The sequence below is a fragment of the Schistocerca nitens genome, chromosome 1 (assembly GCF_023898315.1).
Source record: "Schistocerca nitens isolate TAMUIC-IGC-003100 chromosome 1, iqSchNite1.1, whole genome shotgun sequence".
NCBI classification, from domain to species: Eukaryota; Metazoa; Arthropoda; class Insecta; order Orthoptera; family Acrididae; genus Schistocerca; species Schistocerca nitens.
Window position 1 is genome coordinate 758,738,120 of NC_064614.1, and position 15,960 is coordinate 758,754,079.

Sequence of the window (15,960 nt, forward strand, 5' to 3'; positions counted from 1 at the left end):
TGCAACCTTCTTTCATGATTCTTGAACCAAGTGTTAGCTATGATTAAGTTATACTCTGTGCAAAATTCTACCAGACAGCTTCCTCTTTCATTCCTTACCCCTTCTCTATGTTGACCTAGTACTTTCCCTTCTCTTCCTTCTCCTACTGTCGAATTCCAGTCCCCCATGACTATTAAATTTTCATCTCCCTTCACTATCTGAACGATTTCTTTTATTTCATCACACATTCTTTGATCTCTTTGTGATCTGTGGAGCTAGTTGGCATATAAACTTGTAGTATTTTATTTATTTATTTGTCCATATAAATCTCTTTTTAAGTACATACATTGTACACAGGATATTGGATAGAAAACCTTTTTAGCTATTGGATTTTCAAATGTCAAACATAAATTTTATAAATTTTTATGACAAATTGGATCTATACAGTTAACTGCTGAATGCTGAAGATAAGGTGGGTAGATCACATAACTAATGAGGAGGTATTGAATAGGATTGGGGAGAAGAGAAGTTTGTGGCACAACTTGACTAGAAGAAGGGATCGGTTGGTAGGACATGTTTTAGGCATCAAGGAATCACAAATTTAGCATTGGAGGGCAGCGTGGAGGGTAAAAATCGTTGAGGGAGACCAAGAGATGAATACACTAAGCAGATTCAGAAGGAAGTAGGTTGCAGTAAGTACTGGGAGATGAAGAAGCTTGCACAGGATAGAGTAGCATGGAGAGCTGCATCAAACCAGTCTCAGGACTGAAGACCACAACAACAACAACAACAGTTAATAATTACAAATATTTGAAATACTGTATATTTATAACTTATTTCTACAATTAAAGATACAAATTACATTTTTTCTTGCATAAGATACTGTGAGACTGAATAATAGCAGTTTTTCAGAAGTTAGGATTTTGAAAGAATCAGCTGATGAAGAATAAGCAGACATCTTTTCCTCCTTCCATTAAATGCTCATGAATGCTGTGTCTTGACTTAAACCATTTTAACCAGACCATGTCTGCCTTAAAATTCAATGGCCCTCCAAGGTTTTCATTAAATTGAATTGCCTTTTCACTCAGAATGGGACCAGAGATGGGTTCTATTTGTGATCGCTTTTGTGCCACTTGTAAATAGCATCATCTAGATGTGGTTTCATGGTGAGCTTCATTGTTTTACAACTTGTAATTCATCAGCAGAATCAAGCTTAGATATAAAATTTGTGATGCTTCTCTTTTGTTTCTTTATATCCATAATTCTCAACTTACTCACTTTATACTCATTAGGTAATTTGGTTGGAAAGTCACCTTCCTCTTACCCACAATTTCCCTGTGTTCTGCATAATTTTTTAAATTATTTTTTGACATTTTGGCAATACTAATTATTTTTAAAATTTTTATTAAAATTTCTGTTTTATTAGTTATGATTTAAAATTGGAGTAATCACAGAACAAAATGTTTTTTTCTCATTTATGAAAATTTATTAGCCTTCAAAATAAACAAGATGTTCCATCAAAGTACCAGGAAGTTCAATGTGTACTGTCAGAGGAAAATATTTTGTTAAACTCTCACCTTAGGCATTGTTTTATCACAAATTTACTAAATGTGACAAAGTTGACACAAGTGATCATAGCAAAAGGTTACTGTTGTTGCCAGTTTGATGTTGGTGTGTGGGAGGAGAGTGCTGAACAAGACCATAGTGGTGGAAGGGGGGGGGGGGGTTAGGAAGGCAGCACATACGAGCAAGTAAGAGTTTGGTTAAGCAATCATTTGGTTGACCAGCATTTAGATAATGGGCACTCTGTTGTATTTCCACTTCCTGTTGTCACTGGACTATCTTCTGGGGCAAGGACTTCAAGTAAATAAAGTTGTGGCGATACTGATAGCAACATGGATCACTGGCCAGAGAGCAGAGGAATGTCTGTGAATGAGTCAAAGACAGCAGTGCTTTCTGAGTGACGATATGATAATAGACATGTTAAAGTATTGCACTTTGTGAATAAAGTACATTTGCAGTCACTTGTCTTAACTCCATTGTTGGGACATTCCCTCTCAGCCTGTAAGGAAATACTTCCATAGTGTTGACTCCATGGTGAAGGTCCTCACTGCCCAAAAAGACAGTGGTGTGATGATCAACAAGGACAAGTCTCAGTTGTGGAAGACAGAAGTTATATTCCTTGAGGACATAGCACTGCAATGATCAGGCTGACCCCAGTCCAAGGCAACACCTCCTTAAAACAGCTTACCCTCCCTCAGAATTATCATGAGCTCCATTGATTCTTAATCATTTTGGACTTTCACTGGCATCATGTGCTGCAAGCAGTGGCTTTACAAGCATGCCTCACCAACACACTGGCAGGATCTAACAAGCAAGGGAAAAGGAAGATTGAGTGGAATGCAGAGATGAAGGTTACAGTCAAACTTGCTAAGTATTGCCCTGTACACAATCACATTGGTCCACACCATGACTCACAGTTACCAGCGATGCAAATGACACCACAATTGGCACTGTACTGCAATGGCTAGTGGCTGGGGAGGTACATCCCCTTTGATTCTTCTCTTATAGACTTACATCCTCTCTGTCCAAATGGTCAGCCTTTGACCGAGAACTTCTTGCCATTTATGAGGCAGTGAGATACTTCCATGAAGGTATCAAAGGCTGTCAAAGGATTTCAGTCCCCTACACCAACAACACCTTGACCTTATCACCCAGTACACTATGGATATCGGCCACCTCCTTGGGCTGCCAATCTCATCACCAACTACTTATCATGACTCAATGTCAATTCCCTCCAATTTGATTATGAGCATCTAGCCATCAACTAGTACAATGACACAAGTATTGCAGCACTGATGCACAATGATGCTACTGGCTTATGCATTGAGTGACACACTGTTCTGGGGCCTGAAACACCAATCCTTTGTGATATCTCTGTTAACAGAATTTGGGAGTGGGTACCACAAACAATGCATCACACAATGTTTGAAGAACTCCACAGGCTGTCCCACCTGGGCATCAGGCCCACAGTCTGCCTCATGGAAAATGCTTTGCATGGCCCAATATTGAGCAGGACTGCTACACCTGGGCACAGGCTTACATACTGCACCAACACAGTAAAGTCATAAGGCACACACAGTCATGATTAGGTCATTTTGAAATTCCAAAAGCTTGCTGCCACCATATACACTTCCATCTCAGTGACCCTCTCCTGGAGTCAGAGGGATTCAAATATCTATTGTCAATGATACATGGAGTACCCCAGTGGGTGGAGGTGCTCCTCTCCAAGAACATCTCCACCTGTGCCTTCGTAGAAACATGGATAGTGTACTTTGGTATGCCAGACATGACAACTACATACCTAGGCTTCTGGTTTGAGTCAGCACTGTTTGGCGCACTGTGTAACCTCTGTGGAATCAGATGGAACTGCACTACTGCCTATCATGCCCAGGTAAAGGTCTGGTAAAGTGGTGGGATATGACCCTTAATGTTGTCCTTGTGTGCCAGTGCCATGGTGGGTTACAGACTGAAGTGTTACCATGGTACTACTTGGTGTCTGACACAATCTTAAGGAGTACCTGCAAGTGTCCCTCTCCAAGAGACTATATGGTGAATCATTTCTGCTTCCCACTGGTTTGATCCTAGCAAGAACATAAGCAAATTGTCCTACCTGCACTGGTTCAGCAGGAAAAGAACCACATTAGATATTTCTCTGTGCCAAGCTCCCACTCTGCACTCATCCCCAGGGTCTTCATATGCAAAAAGCTCTCACATTGCGATAACATCACGCTACAGGATGACCCAGTCTCCCTGGCACTATAGCTGCCAAGTGCATGATCTTTGAAAGTTCTTGAGAGAGGCACATATGCATTTGACATTCTGATTAAAAACAAACTAATGACTGTTTCAGTTAACCACTTGATACCAGAATAGGTTCTGTGGGAGAAAAAGGTACTGAATGCCACAAACAATGATTGCAATGACTGGCCACTACTCAGTGTATGGGCAGACAACCCCAACAGGGAATACTCCGTTAACATTAGACTTCACATTGATAATGACCTGTGCCTCACTGCCCACAGTGAAGACACTCTGACATGGGATGCTAGATGCATCCCACTACCCAATGACATCAACTATGCCTCCATATCATCCTGCCTTTCAGCAGATGGCAACCTCACATTATCTGCCCAATGATACTGCCACAATCCCCCCCAAAACAGGCAAGTGCAGATCCTGCTGCAGAGGCAATCCTATTGTCGCTGCTCCCTTCACCACAGCCACATCCCAGAGACCTAACAGTCCCATGAGGTGCCATATGACATGAGTGTGACAGATGGTCCAGCTCTGTCCTACAGTGTAACCAGCCATGACACAGCTGATCACACACACCTGTGCAGATGATGATGCCATTCACATCTTCTCTCCAGCACTCCATACCATTAGGGGGAGGGAGAGTGTGGTGCTCTCTGTGGTCATATTGATAGTGGCACTCATTGCTAGCCATAGACCAGAGGAATACATGTGGGTGAGTCAAAGACAGGAGTGCATTCCGAGTCATGATACAATGTAGAAATGTCAATGTATTATGCATTGTGAATGAAGTATGTTCAGTATTAACTATCTCAGCTCTGTTATTGGGATGTCCTCCATCACCAAATAGGGAATTACTTCCATAAAGTGTTATTCAGCATAAGTGAGCATTAAGGAAACTGTGTGCATTAGATAATTGTACATCTTGCATAACCCTTTTTAATAATCTTAGTGTTCTTACACTCCATTCATAATATATTTACTCATTAAATGCTTTTTTGCTGATAGTAAAAATCAATTTGAGCTGAGCTGTGATAAAAATAGTTACAGTACCATGTACAAACATAATTTTCATGTTGACTTTGCCTCCTTTACCAGGATTTGGAATGGAGTTGTGCATTTTTCTGGTAAGATATTCAGAAAGTTCCCATCTAACATTGGAATCTGTACTAATTCAGAAGAAAATTAAAAACATATCTCATTAGCCATTCTTTCTGTAAATTACCTGAATAGCTTCATTCAGACATTTAAAAGTTCTGTTAGCTGTATAGCAAGTAGCAGTATTTATTATGAAGGTATGTGACAAGAAGTCCCTTACTGTACCAGGACTCAATATTTACAAAAGTAAAAAAAAGATATTTTCTTCAAAAAATACCACTGTAATTGAATAAATATTAAGGTATTAGTAGCAGATAAACAACACCTATAAAGTAAAACTGAGAACGCAACAGATTTTTTCAAAGTATCGGACTCTTGCAGATTTACTCAATTAATATGAATATCATTAAATAGTACAATGATAGTTTATTGTTCATGCAGTATACAGATTATGTTTCTGTTATATCTTTGCCTCATGTTAATGTATAGCTCTACTCATTACATATTTCTTATGGTTCTCCTTCTTGGTGGGATCAATAGAGCATGATGAATGAATTAATGAATTATTAGGAATGATAATAAGGATGGACTAATATATTTGTAGATGTGATGAGTGAAGGAATACCACTTTGGAACTGATAGAAATGATTGTGGTTAAGATGTACCTAATTTCCAGGCATGTTAATAAATAGTTAAAACCTTGGTGAAAGACATGATTAATTTAGTTCCAATCTGGGGTGATATTGGCTCATGAGCAATTGTGGGGTGGTTACTTTTTCATAGATGGTTCATTGGAGGAGGTTGTTAAAGGATTAGCAACATGAGTGGTTATGACATAGTCTACGTACTAGATTCAGGGCAAAATGCCTGTCTGTCGAGGCTACAGTAAGACCTTCAGCATACTGGCTCAAGGATTGCGTATTACTGCAGAGACAATATCCATGAGGGTCCAAGTCATAGGGGAGACATCATTTAGTGTGAAAGGGGTGATATGTGTTAAGGGATGGTATGTGTCAAAGTGGAAAATTAGTCATTAACTATAGTGCTATTATATTTGTAAAATGCATTAGTTGTTTTCTGTTTATCTTGACTTGTAATTTTATAAGCAAATTGAGAAATCGACAAATATGCTGTAGTGTATTATTCTGGCTCTTATCCTATGAACATGCACAGAATACCACAAATAAAATTTCTTATCATAAAAAAATGTAGTAAAAATTAAGCAAATTATTAGTCAGCTGTATGCACAGTTTCCTATAGTCTTATCTGTTAATTTTACATCAGATTGTGGGACCATAATCTTGGAAAATCATATCTATTTCTACATCTACATAATTAGTCTGCAATCATCACTGAAGTGCTTGCAGAGATTTCATAGAGCCACTTCCGGGCTATTTCTCATTATTCGAGTCTTGAATAGTATGTGAGAAAAATAAACATCAAAAACGTTTTGATTTATTTTATTTTTTTATTACAATTGTCATTTCTGCCTATGTAGATGGAGTCAACAACATAATGCCACATTTGGGAAAGAATTCTCTACAGCAAAAGTTTTCTTTGTTCTATTGAATGCTCCCCTACTCACTTCGCTCTCCCCTATTTCACAATAATACAAAACAAGCTGCCCTTCTTTGAACTCTCTCAATGCTCTTCAACCATCCTATCTGGTAAGGATTCCATACTACACAGTAATGCTCTAACAGATGTATACAAGTGTAGTGTAAGCACTCTAGTGGATTTGTTGCACCTTGTAAGTGTTCTGGCAATAAAACACAGCATTTAGTTTGCAGTCCCCACAACATTAACTATGTGATCATTCCAATTTAAGTTGTTTGTAACTGCAAGATATTAACTGCCAGAATTTACTTGAATTGACAACCTTTAAATTGGTATGATTTATTGTGTAATGAAAATTTAATGTGTTCCTTTAAGTACTCATGTAGGTGACCTCATGCTTTTTGTTATTAAAGCCAATTGTCAATTTTTGCACAATACAAATATCTTGTGTAAATCATTTTGCAATTGATTTGGATCTTTTGACGACTTTAATAAGTGGTAAAAGATGGCATCATCTGCAAACAATCTAATAGCACTGCTCAGATTGTCTCCCAAATCATTAACATAGATTAGGAACAGCAGACAGCCTATTATACTTCCTTGGGGAATGCCAGGTATCCCTTCCATTTTAAATGATGACTTTCCATGAGTTACTACAAACTAGCATTTCTAACAAGATATCATGAATAAAGCATACAACTGAGAAGATACTGCACAGGCATGCAATTTGGCTAGAAGCTGCATGTGAGGAGCAGTGTCAAAAGCCTTCTGGAAACCTAGAAATGAGGAATCCACTTGAGATGAAATAATAATAAAATATTAATAATGATATAATGTTACCAGATGGAGTTGCACAGGGATTAAGACAGATGAGTCTCATTCGAATGCAGTTGAAATCTACTTTGTGCCAAACAGGTTTAGACTTCCCGGGTTTGCTCATAACCATGAAAATGCCAGGAAGATATTTTTGAAAAGGTCATGGCTGATATCTTTATACATTCTCATCAAATCAGAGGCTGTGTTCTATCTGTAATGAGCTCAACACAATATTAAACCCTAATATTCTTTCCTTAAAATAGCTTGTTATTATAGACAGAGTTTATGTTTGTATTGGTGTTACTACAACTCATTTGCACATTTTTTATTTTGTTATATATGTTTAATAATGTTACAAAGAAAAATTCAGTTTTGTCTTATCACAATATATTCACTACTTTTACAGGCAAAAATTACAAAGGGAGCTAAATGCTGCCACTGAGTTGAAGAATGAAATGGAACAAAAGCTTCAAGCAATGACAGAGGCGGCTAATGAACTTGCATTAAATCCACCTTCTGATGCTGGAGGTGAGAATAATTGAGTCAGTTAATAATTTGAGTTGTTAAAGTCCAAGACATTCATTAAATTATAGATAGTACAAGCAGTGGTGACTGTTGTTGTTGTGGTCTTCAGTCCTGAGACTGGTTTGATGCAGCTGTCCATGCTACTCTACCCTGTGCAAGCTTCTCCATCTCCCAGTACCTACTGCAGCCTACATTCTTCTGAATCTGCTTAGTGTATTCATCTCTTGGTCTCCCTCTATGATTTTTACCTTCCACACTGCCCTCCAGTACTAAATTGGTGATCCCTTGATGCCACAGAACATGTCCTACCAACCAATCCATTCTTCTAGTCAACTTGTGCCACAAACTCTTCTTCTCCCCAATTCTATTCAATACCCCCTCATTAGTTATGTGATCTACCCATCTAATCTTCAGCATTCTTCTGTAGCACCACATTTTGAAAGCTTCTATTCTCTTCTTGTCCAAACTATTTATCGTCCATGTTTTACTTCCATACGTGGCTACACTCCATACAAATACTTTCAGAAACGACTTCCTGACACTTAAATCTATACTTGATGTTAACAAATTTCTCTTCTTCAGAAACACTTTTCTTGCCATTGCCAGTCTACATTTTATATCCTCTCTACTTCGACCTGTCATCAGTTATTTTGCTCCCCAAATAGGACAAATCCTTTACTACTTTAAGTGCCTCATTTCCTAATCTAATTCCCTCAGCATCACCCGACTTAATTTGACTACATTCCATTATCCTCATTTTGCTTTTGTTGATGTTCATCTTATACCCTCCTTTCAAGACACTGTCCATTCCGTTCAACTGCTCTTCCAAGTCCTTTGCTGTCTCTGACAGAATTACAATGTCTTCGGCGAACCTCAAAGTTTTTATTTCTTCTCCATGGATTTTAATACCTACTCCAAACTTTTCTTTTGTTTCCTTTACTGCTTGCTCAATATACAAATTGAATAGCATCAGGGAGAGGCTACAACTCTGTCTCACTCCCTTCCCAACCACTGCTTCCCTTTCATGTCCCTCGACTCTTATAACTGCTTTCTTTGGGATTGGAATTCTTATATTCTTCTTGAAGTCTGAGGGAATTTCGCCTGTCTCATATATCTTCCTCACCAGATGGTAGAGTTTTGTCAGGACTGGCTCTCCTAAGGCTGTAATTAGTTCTAATGGAATGTTGTCTACTCCCAGGGCCTTGTTTTGACTTAGGTCTTTCAGTGCACTGTCAAACTCTTCACGCAGTATCATATCTCCCATTTCATCTTCATCTACCTCCTCTTCCATTTCCATGATATTGTCCTCAAGTACATTGCCCTTGTATAGACCCTCTATATACTCCTTCCACCTTTCTGCTTTCTCTTCTTTGCTTAGAACTGAGTTTCCATCTGAGCTCTTGATATTCATACAAGTAGTTCTCTTTTCTCCAAAGGTCTCTTTAATTTTCCTGTAGGCAGTATCTATCTTACCCTTGTGAGATAAGCCTCTACATCCTTACATTTGTTTTCTAGCCATCCCTGCATAGCCATTTTGTTCTTCCTGTCGATCTCATTTTTGAGATGTTTGTATTCCTTTTTGCCTGCTTCACTTACTGCATTTTTGTATTTTCTCCTTTCATCAATTAAATTCAGTATCTCTTCTGTTACCCAAGGATTTCTACTAGCCCTCGTCTTTTTATCTTCTTGATCCTCTGCTGCCTTCACTATTTCATTCCTCAAAGCTACCCATTCTTCTTCTACTGTATTTATTTCCCCCATTCCTGTCAATTGTTCCCTTATGCTCTCCCTAAAACTCTGTACAACCTCTGGTTCTTTCAGTTTATCCAGGTCCCATCCCCTTAAATTTCCACCTTTTTGCAGTTTCTTTAGTTTTAATGTACAGTTCACAACCAATAGATTGTGGTCAGAGTCCACATCTGCCCCTGGAAATGTCTTACAATTTAAAATCTGGTTCCTAAATCTCTGTCTTACCATTATAGAATCTATGTGAAACCTTCTAGTATCTCCATGGTTCTTCCATGTATACAACCTTCTTTCATGATTCTTGAACCAAGTTTTAGCTATGATTAAGTTATGCTCTGTGCAAAATTGTACCAGGCGGCTTCATCTTTCATTTCTTACCCCCAATCCATATTCACCTACTACTTTTCCTTCTCTTCCTTTTCCTACTGTCGAATTCCAGTCACCCATGATTATTAAATGGAGACTAATGCCTACATTAATTCCTAATATTGTGACATCTCAGATTTATTTACATTGTCACACAAACAGTGAAGCACAGAAGTAGAAATGCAGTGAGGTTTCTGAACAAACAATCATCTTAAACGTCAGCTCACCTACATGCTAGGGCAGAGTGGTGGAAAGAGAGGAGCGATGACGATATGACATCATATTGACCTTTCTCCTCCCCTCCTCTCTCCTAAGCCAAGCCCCTTTCTTGAAAAACAAGAAAATCTGAGTGGTTCTAAGCCAATGCATAACACATTTAGATCTCCATTCACTGTCCAGTATTTTACTGTCCAGTTACACTTTCAACTCTTCCTGAGCCATGTCACTTTCTTGTAAATAGGCCAATCAGAGTAGCTTTAAAGACAATGCCCACAACTTTAGTTCTCCAAGTCATAGCTCAGTACTTTACGGGCCATTAAAATGAAACAGCCAATCACTGGGTACTTAGAGTCAGCCATCTTGTTTTCTGTCACACACTTGGCACCCTAATGCTATAGTTTCACATTAAATATCAAATTTATTTCCATTCCTAAATTGTCAATAGTTCTATAGCAATTAAAAATACATTTGTCTCACTTATTGCCACTACTGATCTAATCTACAGGTTAAAGTGCATTTGACACCTAAAACATAACTGTGGACCAATGTTCTACATGCTACTTTCTATTCAAGCTACACAGTTTAGATTTTTCCATCACCTTGGTGACAGGACAGGTTGATCAGAATGCAAGTTCCCAACGGATTAAAATTGCTTATTGAACCAAGACTTGAACTCAGGACCTTTAAGTCTCTGTCTGGCACACAGTTTTAATCTGCCAGGAAGTTTCATGTCAGTGCACACTCCACAGCTGAGTAGAAATTTTATTCGAAAAGGGACCCACTACAGGTTTATCCTGTTGCCCGCAACTTTTTGTAGCCTTACGAGAGTTTCGTGGCATTTTCCATTGATCTTTGATCTCATTGTGGGGGCCAATAGAGATATCAGAGCTTTTTGGCTGTCTAAATGAGAATAGCTGCTATGATCCTTGTCACACATGTAGATTCTCTTCTGTGTATGCCTACATATACTACTTTCCAACTCATACTTAAGTGCCTGTCAGAGAGTTAGTTGAACCTCTTTCACACTATTATGCTACCATTCCACTGTTGAACAATGCCCAGAAAAAACAAACACTTAAATCTTTCCTGGTAAGCTCTGATTTTTCTTATGTCATTATGATGATCATTTCTCCCTATGTAGGTGAACATCAACAAAAAAATTTTGCATTCAGAGAAGAAAATTGGAGATTGAAATTTCATTAAAAATTTCATGTTACTGATTGTCATCCCAACTCACATGTTATATCTATGACACTCTCTCCCCCATTTTGTGATTGTACAAAACATGCTGCCCTTCTTCAATGTCCTCCATCAATCTTATCAGGTAAGGGTGGTGTCTGCACAATAGTACTGTAGCAGAGAGTGGATAAGCATAGTGTAGGCAGTGTCTTTAATCGATTTTTTGCACCTTCTAAGTCTTCCACCAATAAAATGCAGTCTTTAGTTCACATTCCTCACAGCATTATCTATGTGATCAATCCAGTTTAAGTTGTTTTTAGCTGTAATCTCAAGGTGTTCAGTTGAACTGACAGCCTTTAGGTTTGTGTGATTTATCATATAACCAAAATTTCATGCACTTCTTTTAGTACTCATCTGGATTTTGCTATTTAGAGTCAATTGCCACTTTTGTGCCATACAGATATCTTGTCTAAATCATTTTGCAATTGGGTTTGACCTGCTGATGTCTTTACATGATGGTAAATAACAGCATAATGAGCAAACAGTCTTAAGAGAGCTGCTCAGATTGTCTCATTTCATTTTCATTTCATTTTATTATCTTCCTGTATATCATTTAGATGATGTAGGAATTGTCACAACAAAGTTATCATACTAGTACAAGTACTACAGACATAATAATAGAATATCACTTTCAAGGCATTTTTTAAAAGTACAAGTTTAGACATAAAAATTAAAATTTTTGGCAATAAATTTACACACAATCAAAGTACTCATCTACGTCATACAAAGGTTTGCTTAAAAGGTAATTTTTAAGTTCAGTCTTAAATTTTACTTCATCTATTATTCCCTTCATGTACACAGGCAGAGCATTGTAGAGTTTTATTCCAAAATAACTTACATGCTTTTGGGTTTGTGCTGTCCTTACCCTTTCTACATACAAATTCTTACGAGTTCTAGTATTATAATTATGGCAGTCCTCATTTGTACGTAGATTTTTCATATGTGCTCTTGTACACAGAATGCTTTTAAAAATATATAGTGATGGTATTGTGAGTATTTGCAGTTCTTTGAAAAGGGGCCTACAATGAGTTCTTGGAGAGTTATGTGTTATGATTCGTACAGCTCTTTTCTGAAATTTGAAGATATCTGTTAAGCTTGATTTAGTTTTACCCCAGAACACTATGCCATAAGACACGATGGACTGAAAGTAAGCAAAATACACTAGTCTAGTACAGTCTGTACTGCATACTCTAGATAATATCCTCAATGCAAAACATGCCGAATTGAGCCTGTGGGATAAGTACTTGAGATGGTCTTTCCAGCTTAAGTTTTGATCAATGTGCATGCCCAAAAACTTTGTGGATTGTACAGTCTCTATCTTCTTATCCATTAGTTTCAACTGAAGGTCCATATCTTGAGTTGCTTTGCCATACTGTATATAATTTGTTTTACTTAGATTAAGTGTTAACTCATTAGCATTAAACCAATGTTGAATATATTTTAGGACTATACCAGTTGTGGTGGTTAATGATTTTTTATCATCACTTATAATTATGCTAGTGTCATCTGCAAACAACATTATGTTGGTAGAAATATTGGGATTTTTTATGTCATTTATATAAAGCAAGAATAATAAGGGACCGAGAACACTGCCCTGTGGGACACCTATTTGCAATTTCTTTGCATCTGAGACCCACTTGATTTTCTAATTTTTATGCTCTGCGATGATTTCTACCACCTGAGTTCTATCTTGAAGGTAAGATTCAAACCACTGCTTCACAACTCCCCTTACACCTATTGCCTCCATCTTGTTTAACAGAATTTTGTGATTTACTGTATCAAAAGCTTTAAATAAATCTAAGTTAATTCCCACTACACATTTTTTAGTGTCGAGACTCCTGACAATCTCTTTGGTATAGGCATGGATAACTGATTCTGTGCTGTGGCCTGAGCGAAAGCCATGTTGATTGCAGTTTAGAAGTTTGTGATCATCTAAGTAATTTATGAGTCTGGTTTTCATTAATTTCTCTAGAATTTTTGAAAATGATTGGAGAAGGGTTATTGGTCTATAATTTTCTACCTTGTATGGATCTCCTTTTTTAAACAGAGGTCTAACCTTAGAGATTTTCCTCTCAGGAAACACACCTTCGCTGAAAGACAAATTGGCAATATGTACCAGGGGCTTTATAATTTGTTGGGCAACTTTTTTTATTATTGACACAGGCACTTCATCCACACCTGCAGACATTTTTGATTTTAGACTCTTTATCACCTTTAATATTTCATTATCATTTGTGGGAGTTAACAACATACTACTGTCTACTTTTGGGGCTGTTAATTACTCATGTTTAGTAAAGTTTTTACTTAATGACACTGGTACACTTAAAAAGTAATTATTAATGTAATTTGCCAGAGTTTCATCTTTTAATTCAATATTTTAACTATTTTTGAGTACTATTTCCTGATCCTTGAGGCCCTTACCTGTTTCCCTTTTCACAATTTCCCAAATAGTTTTTGATTTATTGCCTGATTTTCTTATTAATTTATCATTACTTAGTAATTTTGCTTTTGTAATTACTTTTCTATATATTTTTTTGTAATTTGTTACATATTCTTTAAACTTGGGGTCAGTCCAACTTTTCAGTCTATAAGCATTTTCATGGTCCTGGAGGAATTTCTAATACCTGTTGTGATCCAGGAGTTAGCATGTGTATGACCGTATGTGTTTGTTTTGTCAAGTTTCTTAGGAAAACACATTTCAAAATTCAACATAAACAGGGAAGAAAAAACATTATATGCAGTGTTTGTGCTAGTTTGTAACAGTACTTCTGTCCATGATTGGTTAGTCAGGGTATTTATGAAGTGACTGCAACTATTTGTGGAGAAGGTTCTTTTGTACATTTGGTATGAACTATTTTTGGTCACAGGGGCTATGGGAAATTTAAGGATAAGTGCATTGTGATCAGATATTCCTAGGTCAACATTTATTACATCTATATCTATGGCATCTATATTTGTGAAGATATTATCTATGAGACTTTTTGAAGAGTTTGTTATTCTTGTAGGGCTAGTTATATGTGGATACAAATTGAAGCTATGTAAAACATTCAGGAACTGACCTTTGGATGCACCTTCAGTCAATAAGTTGACATTAAAATCTCCACTTATAATTATTGTTGATTTTTTATGATGTAATATTTTGAGCAATGCCTCTAACTTATTTCTAAAAATTCCAGGATCACCACATGGTGATCTGTACACTGACATTATTATTAATTTACTCTTTTGCATATTCAACTGTATTGCTGCAGCCTCAAAATGTTTTTCTTCATTCAAGGATTCAGTTACAGTCATATTTTTAACCTTTACTCCAGGTTTTACATAAATGCAAACACCGCCATGTCTTGTTTCCTTCCTGCAAAAATGGCTTACTAATTTGTATGGGGAAATGCAAATATTTTCTAGTTCATAACTCATGCACCAATGTTCTTGAATGCAAATACAATCTATACTAGCTTCACTGGCTGCAATCTCAAGTTCTAATATTTTATTTTTAATGTATTATATGTTAAGGCTCATTATTTTTAAATTATTGAAATTAGATTGAGAGGAGTTTGTACTCATGTTTCCCAATGTTACCGGCTGTTCCTTGCCGAGGCTGGGTACCAAAAATCCTTAAGAATTGCACGTTTCTTGCTCCTTGTATTTCTTACCCCTGGACGTGCCACCATACTTCTTGTATCTGTAGCTGTAGCTGCTGTTTCAGTGGATGCTGGAGGTGTTTCTGATTTAGATTAGGAATAGCAGAGGGCCTATGACAGTTCCTTGGAGAATTCCAGATATCACTTCTGTTTTGGTTGATGACTTTCCATTATTTACTAGGAACTGTGACCTTCCTTACAGGAAATCATAAATGCAATTGCACAACTGAGGCATACTTCATAGCATGCAGTTTGATTAGAAGCCACTGGTGAGAAAAGGTATCAAAAAACTTTTGGAAATCCAGAGACATGGATTTAATTTGAGATTCTCTGTTCATAGCACTCATAACTCAATGAGACTAAAGAGCTAATTGTGCTGCATGGGGACAATATTTTCTGAATCGGTGTTTGCTATTTGTCAATAAATCATTTTTTTGAGATATTTCACAATGTTTGAGCACAGTATATGTTCCAAAATCTTACTGCAAAGCTGGCCGGTGTGGCTGTGCGGTTCTAGGTGCTTCAGTCTGGAACCGCGTGACTGCTACGGTCGCAGGTTCGCATCCTGCTTCGGGCATGGATGTGTGTGATGTCCTTAGGTTAGTTAGGTTTAAGTAGTTCTAAGTTCTAGGGGACTGATGACCACAGATGTTAAGTCCCATAGTGGTCAGAGCCATTTGAACCATTTGAACCTACTGTAAATTGATGTTAGTTACACGGGTCTGTAATTCAGCAGATTACTTTGTTTTGATTTTTTGGTTATTGGTATGACTTGTGCAACCTTACAGTCTTTAGGCACATATATTTCACTGAAAAAGCAGTTTTATATGATTGGTAGGTATGGAGCTATTATATCAGCATGCTCTGAAAGGAATCTAATTGGTATACTATCCTGACTGGAAGACTTGCCTTTATTAAGTGACTAGCTGATAAACCTGGCATTGCCCAGGCATTAAGT

At 37.4% G+C, this 15,960-nt stretch overlaps 1 protein-coding gene across 1 annotated transcript in view; it reads left to right on the forward strand.

Annotated features, from left to right (window-relative positions):
* Positions 1 to 15,960, forward strand: part of LOC126199029 (cingulin-like) — a 310,715-nt gene that overhangs the window by 77,439 nt on the left and 217,316 nt on the right. Inside the window, exon 6 of the mRNA XM_049935770.1 lies at positions 7,673 to 7,794. Within this exon, the coding sequence (XP_049791727.1) occupies positions 7,673 to 7,794 (122 nt within the window). The remainder of the gene's footprint in view (positions 1 to 7,672; positions 7,795 to 15,960) is intronic.